The following is an 18,415-nucleotide window of genomic DNA, read 5'->3' on the forward strand; positions in this document are numbered from 1 at the left end:
AAAGAAACTGGACAAAAGCAGAGTAAGACAGGCCCAGAGCCCCAGGGGAGTGTCCCAGAAGGCCAGGGCTTGGGCGTCAGTAGTCTACAGTGCCAGGCATACTGCACCTCAGAAAAGCTGTGTGGCTGGTCACCACCACGCTTCCATTTCTGCTAGCACTTGGGCCCACCTGAACTCACTGTGGTTTTATGGTTCTACTTGCTTGGACCATGAACTATTCTAAACTTTAGACTGTCTTTTAAAATGTGGATTTAGCTGGGTGTAGTCACACATGCCTTTAAACCAGCACTCTAGAGGCAGAGGCAGCCAGATGTCTGTGAGTTCAAGACCAGTCTCATCTACATAGTGAGTTCCAGGCCACTCAGGGCTACACAGTGGAAAAAAAAAGTGAATTTAGCTGGGTACAGTGGTGCAGGACTTCAGAGGCTCCCTGGTCTATGTACCAGGTTAGGTTACCCAAAGATGCAAAGCGAGAGACCTTGATCCCCACGTCCCCCAGACACAAAGGGAATTTACTGCTGTATTCATTATGATGCTTTAAGTTCACAAAGGGGGACTTAGGAACCCCTATTCCAAGTGGCAAACACCAGCAGCTTAGAGTGCTAGCAAAATCAAACCTGAGACCTTAAGCTGCCGTAAGAATCACTTCTTATAAGTGGACAATATTATGCAGAAAATTAAAATGCTCTCAAAATCCTTACTATCTTTAATTTGACTTTGTATTAATTATGCCTCCCCTGATTTTCAAATATAGTTTAAAACACTGAGCTCCATCTGAAAGAAGCTCCCAGACTGTTGGTTTTCCACAGCTCATAACCCCATACTGTTTGTTAGTTTACACTAATTTATCAATGTTTGGTATCATTTCACCCAAGTTATTTTTTGGTAGGTTGTATCCTGAATACTACTTGAAAAAAATGTGGGTTTTTTTTTGAATATCATATTTAGTACAATTTCATGGTGAACAAATAATGACTATCATCCACAGACTTTATTACTTCAAATGGAACAAAGTGATGAGAAGACCAGGCTAGTCAACTTGGCTTCTCAAGAGAAAATTAGCCGTTTATATAGCCTTAGGGCAGCACTCACCATCAAGGACTAACAACACTTCTGTGATTATTGAATCAAATGGCTATAAAATATGTGGGAAATAGAGAATTTTTTTCCTCCATCATTTTTTATAATTGGAATAAACTGTTATATATTTTTAACAATTTTTGAAGCATTTTCATTTTCTAATCAATATTTTTTCTTCAGCAGATATTAATGCAGAGCTTAAAAATAAAGCTTGAACATGGTATATTAAGTTAAAAGTTTGTATTTCCCCTTCCTGTGGAGATCTGTTCTGATGTACCAGGGATAGGTGTGTGTGTGTGGGGGGGGACAGGACCCAATGTGGGAGGATCAAATGGGGGGAGGGTGGAAAGGACTAGGAGAGAGAATACAGAGAGGGACAGCTGGAACAAATGGGCCATCTGGAAACCTAATATGGCAGAAGCTTCTTAAAATACATACATAGAAGAAAACTAAATTGGAATCACCAAAAGCCGGGAAACAAAGGCCCAACTAGCCATCTCTCCACGGCACGCGAACCCCACAGCATTGGGAATGGGTTATAGTTAACAAGCCGTTTGCCAAAGCATGCAAAGCCTCAAACAATCCGGGAAGTTGCAAACTAGTGGTAAGGTTCTATTGCTGAAGACAACACCTACACAACTCACCGAGCATGGAAAAGTCAAGCTGGTGCCTACCTTGAACCTTCATGGTACAGGAAGGTCCTCTGCACACAAAGCAGGAGAAAGGTATCCCCCTTCTAGCTATCAGCCCTGTGATCTAAAATGGTGACCTGATGGCATGATACGCTGATGCAATAGTGGCAGAAATGTTGTGGAAGTAACCAACCACTACTGCCTGGACTGAAGGATCGCTCTATGAGATGGCAGCCCTGCCCGACACTCCTTGCACCCAAGCAAGAACCTGAAACTCGACAGGCCAGGGACTAAGGGGAAAACCAAATACTACTACTGTTCTGCTAAAGGCGCACAGCAGTAAAAGGATTGCTAACATTCTTTAAACTCATAGATCAGTATTATATACTGATATATGAACTCACAATATAGATCAGCCACCATTAGAGAAGCTTCCTTCTCCAGTAGGTGGAACAAATACAGAGATTCACAACTGAACAATGTGCAGAGACCAGGGGGCCTTGGAATACTCAGTTCTAAATAGAATGTCTCCGTCAAATCCCTCCCCTCAGGATTCAGGGAACTCTGGGAGAGAGAAGGTAGAAAGAGTGTACGAGCCAGAGGGGATGGAGGACACCAAGAAAACAGGACCTTCTGGACACAACAGGACTGGTATGCATATGAACTCAGATTGTGGCCGCGTGCACAGGGCTGGCATGGGTCTGAGCCTGATGGGGTTCAAGTGCTGAGAGGAGACGTCGATACAACCCCCATGTCAACCCAGAAGCATCCCAACCGGCAAGTGACGCAAAGGAAAAAGAGTTCTCTCCCACCATCTCCCTGGGGAAACAAACCACACTTAAGGGCGGGTCCTATGTCAGGCAGCAGGAGGCCAACACAAAACGAAGCCAATGGTAATGCATATTTGGAGGTTTTCGTCTCACAAGGCTTCGTCTGGGCATTTGTTGTTTGTTCCTTACAATTCTTTTTCCACCACAGACAGATCAAGGTGGTTCCAAATGAACCGGCGGCAGGAACCAGCAGGAGCGGTATGCTCTAGTCCCGAGTCTGTCGGTAGAAGGCTGTGGTCTGCAGCATTTCAGTCTGTCAATCTGTCTGTCCTCTGAACACTGAGGTTACACCACTTTCTCTTACAATCCTTCTTCTGTACGTTTGTAAGTAATACGACTCAGACGTGTGATAGATTTCCCAATTATATAGTAAGGCCACAACAATGCTGAACAAGGACTATTCTCTCAGTATCAGCGGGGGGAGGGGGAGAGATATTTCTCTCCATGACCACTGAAGACTATAGAAAAAAGCTACAGAGAATGAGGACACTAGTAATATGGACGTAATGTTTAAGATGAAGTGATTTCAATCACACTAGAAGAGGACGGCCATGAATCTAAAAGGGGAAAGCTTCATACCTTTTAAATTTTGTAGGCCACGCTACACTTTTGCACACTGCACAGATTTAACATAAGATAGACATACCAGTAAAAGACCCCAGAAAGTAACATGAAGGGGAATGTTACATAATATTTTCACATATAATTCAGTCCAATTTGAGTCATACTAGGGCAGAGGACTTAGCTGATCGTTTTCTTTGCTCAACTCACCCACATCGGGTTTCTCTTCATTATTAATTTCCATAACCACAAATTTCTCACAAACTGCAAAGGTTGGCAACGTAGAAGAAATGAACTGGCCAAACCTGAAAATAAAGCAGAAAATAAAAAGTTTCATGAGAAAACAAACCCATGTATGCATTCCGTTTTGACTTCTTTGGCTCAGTAGGTGACGGTGTTCAGTTTGCTTCCTCTTGACCACAGATAATGACATTGACACAACATCGACACAACAAGGTCTCTGAAATCTAAGAATCTAGGTTTTCAGAAGTGTGAGCTCTTTAATGCACTAAGTCACGTGGCCTAAACAAGCTCAACAGCGTGACTGACCAAGTTAAAATGCTCTGCTGATCTGTATGAATCCTTTAGAGCCGAGGGATGGAGAATGGGGGTTTTAGAAATGCAGGGTAGGTTATACATATATATGATGTGTGTGTGAGTGCATGTGCATATGTATATGTACACACACACACACACACACACACACACACACACACACACACACACACACTGACTTTTTAACAATGTGACCGGAGACAAGTAGCTTAAGTTCCCTGGGTCCTTGTTCATTTACAAAGAGAGTGGAAAAGTTAAAAATTTAAAAGTTAAAAACTTAAAACAACTTTCTGCGGACTCCATGAAGGAGAAGCTCTGAATTTCCCTTATGCTAAAAGAAATTATTACCCATGGCACGCATGTGCAAGAGTGTGTGTGTGTGCGTGTGCGTGTGCGTGTGCGTGTATGTGAGTGCCTGTGCGTGTGAGTAGGCTAGAGAATGACACTGGCCGTCCTACCTTGTCATCCTCTGCCTTACTCATTTGAGGCAGGGTCTCTTCCTGAGCCTGGTGCTCCTGGGTGGCAGCTGGTCGAGCAGCCAGCCAGCACCAGGGACCCCTCTGTCTCTGTTCCCACCTAGATGGGGCCCAGGCCAGCTGGCTGGCTATGTGGGGCTAACTCAGCTCATCACAGATGCAAAGCAAGTGCTCTGGCCCACTGAGCCACTTCTTCAGTTACTCAGATAATGCTCACATCACAGAAAATACTTAAGTACTCAACAATAAAGTATCATCTGTTCATGAGTGACAGAGACCAAAGAGAAAGGCGGAAGGCCGGGGACTGACAATTCCTATCTCGAAGACTTGTATATCTAAGGCAGCCAATGTTTCTGGTGGCTTCCCACACCCCTTCCCACGCTTTACTTGCACATTACTGACATTACAGTTGTCACCGGAACACAGGGACCACAGGGACCCATTCCATTCCACTCATCTCATCCCAACCTCACTGGCGATTTCAGTCAAACCCACCTGAGCAGATCGTTGCTGTTGGGGAAGCCCTGCAGCAGGAAGCTCAGCACGTTACTAATAGCAGCAATGGTCGGCTGGGACAGGGACATGTCTCGGAGAGTCAGGAGCAGCTTGGGGATGAGCTGAAATTCCCTCATCAACTTGGCATTCTTGGAGGCCTCACTGTAAGAGAAAGACGATTAATTCATCGTAAGAGCATCTCTTTCGTGACTGAACAGCCAGCTACGTGAGGGTTAAGTATACCTGGACTCTGTCAGTAGCTCAATAAAGTGCTCAAATAAAGAAAGATGAAGTTCATACGGTGCATGGAGCCAGACCTGTAACAAAATATGAACAACAGGATATTTAAGCTTGAACATGCCCCACTGTCAGTACAAAAGAATCAAGTACAGCAGCACATGGAACATACTTTAGTTACACAATTAACTAGATACAGCAGAAAATGGAGGAGGAAACTCAATCACTATAAACGGACCCAAGGAGAAAAAATGGAAGCAGCATGCTTGTAAAATCTATTATATATATTCTATATGTCACAGAAAGGCGAACATGATCATTTTTAAAGTGTAGAAAAATGAAGATGGCCAACTAGAAGTGTATTTCCTACAAAAGCATCTTTAAAGAAAAAGAAAAAAGGAGAAACCCCTCTTCAGATGGGAGAACTCTGCCAGCAGACCTCAGTGACATGCACGTTAAAAAGAAGTAATCCACGTACAGGACGGACTCCAGATTTACAAATAGAGATTATGTTGTCTGGCTGGAGAGAAGGCTAGCCATTAAGAGGCCCTGCTGCTCTTCAGAGGACACAACTTCAGATCCAGCACCCAAACCAGATGGTGCACAACTACCCATAACTGCAGCACCAGGGCCCTGGAACCCTATTCTGGTCTTCTTGGGTACTGCACACAGGCATGTATACAATTACATAAAAAATAAAAATAAAATCTTAAAAGAAGGTAAAGAGTTGTAAATATGATACATCCAGGAAAATGAAAGGTTTTTTTTTTTTAAATGCATTTAAAAAAACCTGATCATTTAAAGTGAAAATAATATAAACTATTTTGGAGATTATAAAACAGAAAACATGCACAAAAACAAGGAAAGACAGGAAAGAGGAAATGCACATAGTATAATATTCTTCAAAGATAAACCACATTATTTTAGATTATAGAAAAATATCCAAGAAAATGTTTGTATGCTGTTATGATTATTTTACTGAATTTGTAAAATGGTTGTTTTTAAAAAAGGGAGGAATTATTTATAGACTATTTGTGGCTTAGTAATAAGAGATGCTCTAGGAAGCCAGGGAGTATAAAGGTATTGTCAGATGGAGCCAGAATTTGGTATTCAACTAAATTTATGTTTGTATATTAAATGTTAATCACAAATTTGAAACCAGAGGAAATTCCCGGAGGAAACACGGTCCAGCAGGCTTCCATGGTCTTCTTAGGTCTGCCACCCTCTGCAGCCTTTTAACTTTTAACTTTTAACTTGGATATTTCACAACTATTTACTTATTTATTTCTTTGTTTTTCTCTTCTGATGGACTAGTGGCCTAGAGACATGGGCTGTGTGCTTTAATTTTTGTTTTTAGGTCTTTAGTAACTAACGTAGTGCTTGGGTAAATCAAAAGGGAGTCAGGTGTGGTAGCACACACCTTTAATCCCAGCAATCGGGAGGCAGAGGCAGGAGGATCTTCGTGACTTCAAGGCCAGCCTGGTCTACATAGTAATCTCCAGGCCAGCCAGTGAGACACTGTCTTAAATAATAATGATGGTGACCATCACCATCTTCAAAGACATCTGAGAACTAGAACTTTGAAAACTGAGAAATGTCTATTTTATTGTGCAGAAAAAGGGAGACTCTACAGATTGCTGAAGATGTGAAATAATTATGTCTCTATAAAAGAATGAGACCTCCAAAGGTGGACAGCACAGCCTAGGGAAGGACAGACGTGACTGTTATCCTGTGCATGTGAGGAGAGCTGGTGAGGTCCTGTTAGGATGCGGTGGAGGCTGAGAGGGCAGACACTGCACAAAGGGAGAGTGGAATCTTCAGGATTTCATGGCAGACTGTTTATACACAGGGGGAAGGAAGAAGCTGACTTCATTATTCCAATCCTAAGGAACGGGGCCTTGTTAACAGAAATGGAAGTTAGACGGATGTGCTAATTCGGGGCAAGGATGTCAAGTTCAGCCGAGGCATTGCAAGGCTACAACAATGCGAACACTGAGCAAGAAGTCAGAAGGAAGTCTTGAAGTGAGACACCAAGGTTAGTGACAGACTTGACAGTGGACGTGAACTCCAGAGACGAAGCTGTGGGGTCAAGTGAGAGCCCAAGGAAGATAAAGGAACAAAGAAAGCTGAGAAATGACAGTCTTGTCATGAAAATGTCACCGAGACAGAAGCACATTAAGAGTAGTGAGAGGGATAAAGGGACCAGGGTGGTGATGCCTGAGAGCTGGCAAAGGACGGAGGAGCCGTAGAAGCAGAGCAACTACACGTGCTGAATGTTGGCGACGCTAAGGACTTAGCTCAAGGCGTGGATTTTTACTGACAAGGAAATCCGTGAACAAATTCTAAAAATACAGCTTCACTAAAGCAGTGAGGGTACAGTATCTGTTGGACCAAACATTGTCCAACAATCTCCTTTGTCACAGCAATCATGACAAAGGAGAGATTGGATCTAGTATCGATCAGCATTGCTTGCCATCATTAGGTCCTGGTACCACCCTGTGTGGGACAGACACAAAGACGTAGACAGACAGGCCCCTCATTCACGATGCCCAGAGATCCCATTTCCAAGGGATGTAACATTCAGTGTGTGGTCACTAACGGTGACATGATGAGGAGGATCAGCCAGCACAGGGTGTGAGCATGCTGGAGGGACCGAGAAAGTAAGACAGAAGAAGTGAAAACCTCCAAGTTTAGGGAAAACACTCTTTAATGTGTAGCTGCTAATAATCCAGATTACACGTCTAGATTCTCCTGACTGTGGAAAAGTTTCTTGCAGAAGAGCTTAATGGGAACGCTTCCCTCTTGTATTGCCTGTTGCAGCAGAAATGGGCAGTTTCGGGGTATATATATATTAAGCATTTAATGTCTGTAACATTTGTAGAGCAGGATTTATTTGGAGAAAAGGAAACAATTATTTTCTTACGTTTTACTAACTGATATTGATATCATCATAAAATTACACAATTTCAGACACATACCTTTGAGATAAAATAGTTTAACTCTCTCATGGTAAAAAAAAATAAATATATCCACCAACTTTCTATTACCAGTTATTGTGTATACTTACTTCGAAATCGCAAAGCAGGTCCTGGAAAGCTGTGGAATTGGGAATGATGGACGTCTCATGGCCGCTGTCAACGGTCCCCACCAAGGAAAATGTCAGATGGAGGATGTGGCTATTGAGAAGGGAGCGTTTCCTCTTCAGCAGCATTGCCAACAACTGGAAGAAGCAACAGGTCAGGCCTGCTGTAGACCGTGCCGCCGACCACAGCACATGCACTGGATCTAGTCAACGGGTTAATTCTCGATGACTTTATGACCTCATGGCATCATGGCAGGCGAGGCCTCGCTGGGTGAAATGAGCAACTGGGGATGTACCCAGAAAGACAGTCCACAGTCCCTTCCTGTTTCCTGGCTGTACGAGACGAGCAATTCTCCTCAGGGACATGCTCTCCACCCTGCTGTCCTATTTTACAGCAGGCCAATAGTTACAGAGCAAACAAATTGTGGACCAAACTACAACACCACAAGCCAAAGAAAGCATTCCTGCCTTTATGTCGTTTTTCTCAGGGAAAGAGACAAAACCTCAACACCCTGACTAGCAGAGACTCGATTTTGCCTCAAATATTTATTTCGAATTGTTTCACTTGAGTCCCTTTTCTGCCCCACAGACTACACAGCTGAGCACGATGCCTATCTTCAACTCCGTCCAAACCATCAGGGACAGCAGTGTATGTTCCCTGCATAGTGGTTTTCCACACTTGGAGAAAATAAGAGAGCTAAAGATGAAGGCGTGTGAAGGGGGGAAGCCACAAAGAAAATGGGAAGAGCTTTGATGGATCACCAACCCTGAGTCTCTCCAGGCAGGAGCTAATATGTCCAATTTCACTTCATTCCCCTTTGTATGAAGAGAAAGACCATCCAAGAAAGCAAATGTGATCTGACTATGGTTGGCTTTCTCTGTCCACGGCTTTTAAACACACAGATTAAGTCAAACAGAGGTCAAAAACATCCTCTTTAAAAACTTTGTACAGACATTTCCCCTACTTCTCCCCTAACCACTGCACTATATAATAACTGTAGCATAGCATCCACATTGTATTAGGAGAGAGAAACATCTCAGATGATTTCAGCACACGAGTAGGTACACACACCTAGGTTACACGAAAAAGCAGTATGATTTGAGGAGATGTGTATGAGACGAGTGGAGACCTGGAACAGTTCCACAGGACAGTGAAGGTCCAGTGCCTTGTCCGCATCAGAGTTGGCTGAGATAATGCAGCCACAGAACACGTGAGACAAAGTGAAAGAAATGAACCTGAGAAACCAAAATTAAGTAGAGCCAGCCACGTATACCTCTTCTCACTTGATGAATTACTTTTTATACACGCCAGTGGCTTTTAAGTTTACTTGGACAATATAATTCTTCCATTTTAACAAATATGACTAATGAAAATTAGATTATTTGGTGTGAAGTGAAGCGAAGGAAAGCCTATGGTTACCAACCTGATAGCCCTTGATTCTCTCCATTTCCTTACTGGCTAGTGGGTTGCTCTTGACCACACAAACCAGGGCCTTGACTGCGGCATATAACCCTTCCACGTCAGAGGCCATGGCCACCAGGCCGAGGATGGCGGCAGCTCCTCCAATGTACTGCAAAGTAGTGGCCACAGGCTTGGGGACAAATGTTCTTACTCCTGATTAAAAAGAGAGTGAAAAGTAATTAAAAATAAATGTTAACTTATGAACTCCCAGAAAGGTGTGAGAAGAGAAGACAGAATGGGTTTAGAGCAGATATTAGTTCTAGTCCATGGGGCTGGGCGAGAGCCTGCCTAGAAACACAGAGGTCACAGGAAGAAAGAGTAGTTTCTCTGGGAACATACTTGGGGAAACGCTGGATGGAGTGCAGGGGTGACACTATTGTATTTGTAGCATTTATTAATGTTCTGAGTGAATGTTATTTGCCTGCTCTTTAGGACTGAGATTTTAAAATACAGAATTAGAGGCTGGAGGGATGGTTCAGTGGTTAAGAGTGCAGTCTATGCTTCTAGAGGACCTGAGCTCAATTCTTAGCCCTCATACACCAGTTCCAGAGGATCCAATATGTTTGCACCTGAACATATGTGCACCTCACCACCTGTACATACACATAATTAAAAATAAAAAAATCTTTAAAAATGAAAGTATTTTCGAGCTGTAGTCCCTGTTACTAAGAAGAATGGATGAAGATCATTTGAGCCCAGGGTTCTGAGATCAGTCACAGTATAAAAGAGATTCCCAAAACAATATTGCCTATTGCTATAGCTCCTGCCTCCCTATTGCTAAAGACACCACACACACTTGGAGGGTTTGAGCTGGAACCAACCCAAACACAATCTTCTTGAGGACTATTTCTCACAGTACTAGAGGGGACATGTAAGCTGCTAAGGAGGAAAGGGTCCTAGCCAGGTGTGGCCCCTGTGATCCATTACAGTGACCAACAGGGCGAGCTATCCCTGGAAGTGCTGCCCAGCCGATTACACATGGCTGGTGAGGCCAGGGATCAGCGGAGGATCTTGTAGTGGCACTTTCCTGAACCAGTGTAATCCTAACTGCAGTCCACGTACTTCTCTTTATACACACAGATAAGCGTAGATCTCACTCCTCACCAGTTTCTTTTTGCAGCAGCAAGAGACCATGTGGAAAGCCACCACTGGTCAAAACGCAGATCAACTGGCCATGTGGTACCCAGCTCCAACTGCTGCATGTCTCAGGGGACATAGTGGAAGGAAGGATGGGAAGACCGAAGAGCCAGCAGATCAGGAAGTCTGCTATGAAACTGTGTCCCTTAGAAGTGACAGAGAAGCTATGTTCATGAAATCTCACCATGACTCCCTAAAGACCTGAACAATCCCAACAAAGGTTGAGATCCTAATGTACACAGAAGAAAATCTCACTGGGCCCCACCCCTTGATGAAGAGTGACAGGCAATTAACAGCTGCTGAGGCAGGAAGAACTAGGCTTCACCAGAGAGGAGCTCTCTGATTGGTTACCCAATACCAAGTGGTCTGCCTTAAAGACATATGCATGCAAGTCAACTGAACAGACTCAGTAGGCTGTGTTTGTGAGTTGATTCATTTCTATGAATATGTAACGACAATGGTTAGTAGAGAATAGGCTATGAATGGAGGAAGCGGGGAGGCAGGGCCCTTAGACATGAGAGGGGTAGGAGGAGAGAAATGACGTAATCATATTTTAATTAAATAAAAAAGGAAAGGCCAATATAAATATACCCACATATGAATATGAATTTAATGTTTACAAGCTTTGCAGCGTTTATAGCACTTTAATACATGAAAACCCTGGATTTTGAACACTACTATCTAAGGCTATCAGGGCAAGTGTTATTTATAGGGAAGAAAACTGAAGTGTAAAGAGTTTAAATGCTGGCCTGAGTCACTGAGCGGGAGGGCAGGAACTGGACCCTGGTCTGTGGAGGCTTCGCTCATCACTTGCCACCACAGCACACTGTGCTGGGGTGCTGGAAAGAACGTTAAGCAGTAGTCCCGAAAGCAGTGCTCCTTAAGTATCCGTTGAGTCGGATAATGTGCTTTACCAAGCAGGAAACTATTTTAATAATGCGATATTACCACAAAAGAAAAGCAGAGTCAGGATATGGTAAGCATGGAGCACTAATGAACGCAAAGACTGATTACACATAGGAGTTGGCCCAGCAAAACCGTCCGTTACTCTCAAAAGGAACCAGCATCACGCACAAATCTGCACTTACACACTTCTAATGGCTGGGTGGCCTGACTGGATTGCCTTTGATCCTGCCTAACCACAGACTCCAACTCTAAGACAGACCATGTGGAGCTCTAGCAGATGCAACTCTGATGTTCGCTACAGCTGGACAGTGTCTACACCCCGAAGCTCCTCCTGCTTGTTCTTTCTGCTGCTGTTTGGAGGCACTGGGGATCGGACCTACGGCTTCTTGACGGACAGGGATGGGCTCTGCTATGGGGCTACAATGTTCTTTTAGCTCATTTCTAAGTAACAGAAAGACGCACAAGCAAAACCAGCACTGAATGAAACCATGACATAATCAATGCTTTGATTTTCACACCTGTTTCAACACTCCATCTGCAGTTTGTACAGAAGCGCGTGAGATTTCATGGCAGCTCATAATTTTTAAATTTGATTAGGATGTGGGACTAATTCGTAACATGGCAGGAGCATTACAGGTCAAGTGCTTCAAGATATAAACTTAAAACATCTCCCCCCACCCTTTATATGAAGGAAAGAAATGCAAATTTGAAAGCAAGTAAAGAATATGGAACAAGAAAGACAAGGTACTCACCCAAGTAACCAATGAGAGTGGCCCCAATGGTGCGCGCTGGTCCATTGAGATGGCCTGCGGCATTGTGAACCAGCTTGACAGGGGTGGCGTTCTCGTGGGAGGAAATGCCTAACTGGAAACAGGAAAGGAGAAGAATGTGATCAGAGAAGATGGCCTGGCAGTGGGATGCCTCCTCTTTCAGGACAGGTAACAAACCTGCTGTCTCCTGCCTACTGTAAAGTGTGAGCATTCTCTACAATTTTTCTTTTAATTGGGCAAGTACTTCCGAAGTATGAAATTTCATAAAAGTAATTTTAAATGCAGTCTACAGAGATAAAGGTGGCAGACATATTTGAGTTTTCCTGATCGAATCTCCCTGAGGCATGGAGGCTGGCCATCATTCAGGGTCTCGCAGACAAATACTGTTGATGATTCAGTTTTATTCTAGATCCAATCAGCTTCAGATAAAATTTCCAAGATTACAGATGAAACATGACTACATAAAAAAAAAATCAAACACACAGACTAGGCTCTTCCGCCACAGAGCCAGAATCATAGAGATACGCTTTTTTGTTTTTGTTTTTGTTTAAATTTTAACATCAGTTTTAAAAAAAAAAAGAAGTCTATGTGGTGATCCCAGCTTAAATTTTCAGTATCTGGGAGGCTAAGGCTGGAGGACGGCCAGGTCAAGATGGAGGTGGGTGGGCTACATAGTGAGAATCTGCCTCAGAAAGCCACAAACTAACCAGCCAACCAAATCACTTACCAAACCAGAAATTGTGTTCTTTACTGTCATATGGTTCAACTTCTTAACTTTGTGGAGCTTGGGTCACACCCGGGGCCTTACTGTGTGCCAGGTAAGTGTTCTAAGGCTGAGCTACATGCACGGCTGAAATCTAAATTGTCAAGAGAAGCTTTGATGCTCAGCAAGACATTCCCAGTTTCCCAATTAAGCTAAATATTTAAATATGTTTGGCCTAAATTAGGAGCAAAATGTACCAAATATAAATGGCACAAGGGTGGCAATATGAAAAAAAAAATAACAAATATGCTAATTAGAGTCCCAGAATAAAACTAAGAAAATGCAGCAGAAAGGTATTTGCAAATATAATTACTGAAACTTAGTGAAAGATGTGAATTTATAGTTCAAGAGAGTCAATGAACCCAATCAGGGAACAAGTTTTTCAAAGTCTAGGTATATCACATTTGAATTTCTCACACAGAGAACAGTCACTTCAGATGCTCAGGTCTGAATCAGAAACTAGACAACAATACAGCAAAGGAAGTATTTTGGTGTGATTGAATTGTCAACTTGACACAGCCTAGAACCATCTAAAAGGAAAGCCTCCAATAGAGAGTTGTCTAGATCAGACTGGCCTGTGGCCATGTCTGTGGGGAACTGTCTGTACCAACCAATGCAGGTGGGGCTGGCCCACTGTGGGTGGCACCATCCCTAGGCAGGTCATACTAACTGATGCAGCTGGGGCTAGCCCACTGTGGGTGGCACCATCTCTAGGCAGATCATCTTGAGCTATATAAATAAGTTAGCTAAGCATGAATCTGTGAGGGAGCCAACATGCAGTGTTCCTCCACTTCCTGCCCCGATTCAATGATGGACTGAAGCCTGAAAGAAGAGATAAACCTTTTCCTGCCATAAGCTGCTTTTGGTCAAAGTGTTGTGTCAGCGACAGAAAGATGCCACAACAGGAAATGAACAGCAAAGGACTGAATGAGAATCCCCATCACTGCAGAGTATTACATCCAGCTGTGGTCTTCCTGCCCTGAAGGGAAGAAGACCACAGCAACCTCATGACTGCTTTACCAAATTACCATCAAGTCAATGACAGCATTAACTTTCTTATCTTAGTTCTGAAGATCTGATGTAAAACATGGTCCTGACTGCCTAAAACGAAGGCGTTGGCAGGGCTGTACTGCTTGTGGAGAACAACCCATTTCCTTCCTGCCCGCATTTGATGGGCCATGGCCCCAGTTTTCATCTTTAAAGCCACCAGCATCCCACTCTACGACATTGGTCCTCACCTCCGAGGGACCTTTGTGACTCAGTTGTGCCCATCGGGACTACCCTCCCAGTGAGAGCCGCCATGGCTCACTGGGAAAGCACTCAACTTACCTGCTTAGCAATGGCTTTGCTGTCTAACTTGTTATAGACTTTCCGAATTCTTGCCACCGTTAGGGAGGACACGGAGAGGGCATAGAGGCCAAAGGACACCTTCTCCTCTGCAACCAGCGACACCGGCGAAGGGACGGCACCCTCAGACTTCGCATCTTTACCTTCAAAAGAAGAACGATGCTTTTCACAACGGCCAGCAGGTCTTCTACACCCTCAGAACAGAGTTCATGCTGACCCCCACGCCTGCCTGGGCGGATTTCAATATTTTTAAAGCGGTAGTAAAGACAGCCAGACTGCAAAGCCATTTTACTTTGTTAGCTCCAGTCCACTTCTCCGAGTACAGTATAGGAGAGGACTTGGCAGCCACACACTTCTACACTGTTTTACCCCCACAGCTCCTTCCATAAGGCCTACTGCAGAGGAGGCCAAAGAGTGTTAACCGTTACCTAACAACCACCCAACACTTCAGTCTACACGGAAAGGCGTGAGAACGCATGAGTGCCTCCAGCTTAGTGGGACTCGGGTCTCTGCTTGTCAAGCACACTCACCCACACCTCCCACACCCCTCAGGACAAGACTGCACGGCAGGGTGGGGAAAAAAACCACACATTTTGGAATCTTGCTTTACTACTTAGTATCTACATGGTAAATCTATTTGTCGTCTGTCTCTGCCTCAGTTTCTTCACTGATGAAATGAAAGTGATAATGGCAGGAGCTAACACACTGTTTTGAGATAAATAAATACACACGAGAAGAGCAGTGAACACAAATGCCTTTGGGGCACATTAAAGGACGTGGCGCATGGAAAGTTCCCAGGGTCAGCTCTTATTAGACACTGTAAATCAATGCCGAGTAAGCACATGAAGTACTCAATCATCAACAAGCTGGTGAACATTTAGAATTCATTTGCTGTAACTTCTGAGACCATGAGTGGAATCAGAACTACAAAAAGGCAGATGTAACACATCTGGGTGCCAAAAATAAACTGTAGTCAAACATCACTTTCTTTTATTCTGTATTTCTTTTGGAAAAAGGGATTTCAAAAAGTGGACTATTAGGAATGACAGCTTTAATCTTGAGAATATGTTTTTGTTTACTGGACCCACTTGTTCCTGTTTTAACATTTAAACTGCTTCACGTAATAGAAGTAACAGAAAAAATACACAGGGTTGAAGTTGGCCTCTAATAGGGTGAAAACCTTCATCTTTGTTCCAAGAAGAAAACCTGGAAAATTAATTAGTGAGTAGATAATGAATCAGAAAAGTACAGTGTTGCCAGGCAGTGGTGGCACACGCCTTTAATTCCAGCACACAGGAGGCAGAGCCAGGTGGATCTCTGTGAGTTCGAGGCCAGCCTGGTCTACAGAGCGAGATCCAGGACAGGCACCAAAACTACAGAGAGAAACCCTGTCAGAAAAGTAAAGTACAGTGTAATTGGGAGGAGCACTATATATTTTTTAATCTGTCTCCTTATTTGCAGTGTGGGGGATTGAACTCAAGGCCCAGGCATGTTAGCAAAGCACCCTAACCCTGAGCTATAGCCTCACCTTGAGGAGAACATTTTTAACAGGAGTCATCAATAAAATTATCCTGAAGAAAAGAAGTGGGAACAGCACTTACTTTCCCAGGCAAACATATACCAGCCCTACACATACATGAATCTACGGTGCAGAAGTCATGTGCCGTACAGCTTCAGGACCTGAGGATAAGTTACTCACACGGCATGCAGACAGCCTGGAAACTCCCAACGTAATTTGGTCCAAGTTCATAGACAGTGGTGACACCAGAAGGGGGTAAAACCTCCTCGAGGAAATGAGTGGGTCCCAGGCGCCAGACCAGGGACGCGGTCTGCCGTTGCGCAGGTGGAGTACCAATGTAGGCGTAGACTGTGCTCAGCACCGGGGGATTTGCAGAGCCTGAGCCCCCAGGGGTGCTGTGGACGTAGTGCAGCTGCAAGGAAGACACAAGCGTGAGTAACTGCGTTCTTATCTCAAGGCCACACGGCTTTCCAGCGTTGAGAAACACAAGGGCAAGACGCTAGGTCTGTAAGGGGGCATTCAATGCAGTACTATGAAGTCTGTCATCAAATTCGCTGCCTGTGGTCTGATTATCAAATTAATGGTACTTCTCTGAAAATGTAGTGTTCATAGTTCTACAATGAAATCGCTTTTGAGCCTAATTAAAATTACTGACTAAAAGTATCTTACTATTTTAAAAAAACAGAATCTATAATTTATATGCACATATATTATCACAATACAAGATGGGCATGGTTGACTGACATTCTTAGAGTTGAAAATGCTTTTGTTTACCGATGAGACATCTTAATTATCAATCAACTCATTTTAAATAAATATGTATTTAGGTAGAGTGTAAGAGATGAGGAACTGAGGTGCTGCCTGTAAAAGCGGCTTCTGTCACACGTGAGGGACATTTCTGATGATTTTTTTTTCATAACATCAGCCAACTTCAAATCACATCTATCATTCTATGTATATTAAAAAATGGTCCTGGCATGTTCACAAGCATGTGGATGAAGACCCGCATGTTCATACTAGACCATTGTAGGATAATAATTTTGTATACTAGTTTAATAAAATGCTGATTGGCCAGTGGCCAGGCAGGAAGTATAGGCGGGATAAGCAGGGAGGAGAATTCTCGGAAGAAGAAGGCTGAGTCAGGAGATGCTAGTCCGCCGTCCAGGAAGCAGCATGTAATGGCACACAGGTAAAGCCACTGGACATGTGGCGACATACAGATTAACAGAAATGGGCTGAGTTTAAGTGTAAGAGCTAGTCAGTGGTAGGCCTGAGCTAATGGCCGAGCAGTTATAAATAATATTAAGCCTCTGTGTGACTATTTTATAAAAGGCTTCAGGACTGTGGGTGAGAAATTTGTCCTGACCTCGGGCCAGGCGGGACACAGAAAAAACCCCAGTTACACTAGCCCCTGATTATACATAGTGTATGTGCATATCTGTGTATGTGTGTGTGTGTCTCTCTGTGTGTTTGTTTGTGCACACATAATGCTGTGTACCCCTCAATCCTAAAATCTGATGTTTTTAATTTTCAATAATATTAATAAGAAGCAATCTACTGGAGAGTCCAGAGACTCACTTCAAACGTCACACACAGCTGCATGCGCACGCCCATACCCCATCATCTTCTCTCTGGAGCTGTTTTGAGGACAGCTGTTTCCTGGTGCAGAATGCTTACCTTGACAGTGCTGACAAGCTGCCCATCGATATAGAGGGCTGCAGTGCTGTTCTTCAGCATGCCTTTGCTCATCAGCAGGACCAGGTGATGCCACTGTCCCTCCACGATCAGCTCTCCACATCGGAAGCGGGCACAGCATGGGAGGATCTCATAGAAGGAGGATTCTTCACTGAAATCATCAACTAACACAGGGGGGAGAGAGTCAGAGCACTTGTCCACAGCGCCCCTGTTCTGTAATCTGCATCTCTACAGCAGCGTATTTTGACAGTTTGTCCTGGACTCAGAGGAAGGCACGCTGCCTATCCCACAGACCTGTTGCTGGTCTGTGTTCGTCCTGCCTGTTCAGAACCTCAGGACAGCAGCTGCAGGAAGAGGCGCTGCGTGGCACAGTGTGGAGAGCATCCACTGTTCCATGCTCTTGCCTCCCGGGAGAACTCGGTCCTGCAGCTATCCCCTCTTGCCGACTTCCCTAGCTAACTCTACCCCCTTCTGCCTGATAAGTAGCACTAGCCACACCATGCTAAGAAACAGCAGGTTTACTCATATGAAAACAGTAAGATCACAGAACACTGAGAACTTTCTTTTCGAGGTTGTGATTTAATTACAACAGTACTCCCTTCCCTTTCTCCCTCCAAACTTCTCCCACCCCAACCCCTCCCGGGTCCTTGCCATCTCCATTCCCAATAATCTGTTCAGAATAAATTTGATCAACTATAAGAGTAAAAAGAAACAATGGAATAAGCCGGGCGGTGGTGGCGCACGCCTTTAATCCCAGCACTCGGGAGGCAGAGCCAGGCGGATCTCCGTGAGTTCGAGGCTAGCCTGGGCTACCAAGTGAGTTCCAGGACAGGCGCAAAGCTACACAGAGAAACCCTGTCTCGAAAAA

General features: G+C 44.1%; 1 protein-coding gene across 9 annotated transcripts in view; it reads right to left on the reverse strand.

Moving 5' to 3' along the window:
* The window catches only part of Wdfy3 (WD repeat and FYVE domain containing 3), a 250,490-nt gene that overhangs the window by 80,851 nt on the left and 151,224 nt on the right, over positions 1-18,415 (reverse strand). For all 9 annotated transcript variants that reach the window (XM_052735532.1, XM_052735528.1, XM_052735531.1 and 6 more), the window contains 9 exons: positions 17,530-17,711; positions 16,033-16,264; positions 14,316-14,476; positions 12,206-12,317; positions 9,373-9,563; positions 7,934-8,086; positions 4,873-4,946; positions 4,630-4,791; positions 3,314-3,408 (listed from right to left, as the gene is read on the reverse strand). In XM_052735532.1, the coding sequence (XP_052591492.1) occupies positions 3,314-3,408; positions 4,630-4,791; positions 4,873-4,946; positions 7,934-8,086; positions 9,373-9,563; positions 12,206-12,317; positions 14,316-14,476; positions 16,033-16,264; positions 17,530-17,711 (1,362 nt within the window). The remainder of the gene's footprint in view (positions 1-3,313; positions 3,409-4,629; positions 4,792-4,872; positions 4,947-7,933; positions 8,087-9,372; positions 9,564-12,205; positions 12,318-14,315; positions 14,477-16,032; positions 16,265-17,529; positions 17,712-18,415) is intronic.

Source organism: Peromyscus californicus, unplaced genomic scaffold, assembly GCF_007827085.1.
Source record: "Peromyscus californicus insignis strain IS unplaced genomic scaffold, ASM782708v3 Scaffold_13__1_contigs__length_99412109, whole genome shotgun sequence".
Lineage (NCBI taxonomy): Eukaryota > Metazoa > Chordata > Mammalia > Rodentia > Cricetidae > Peromyscus > Peromyscus californicus.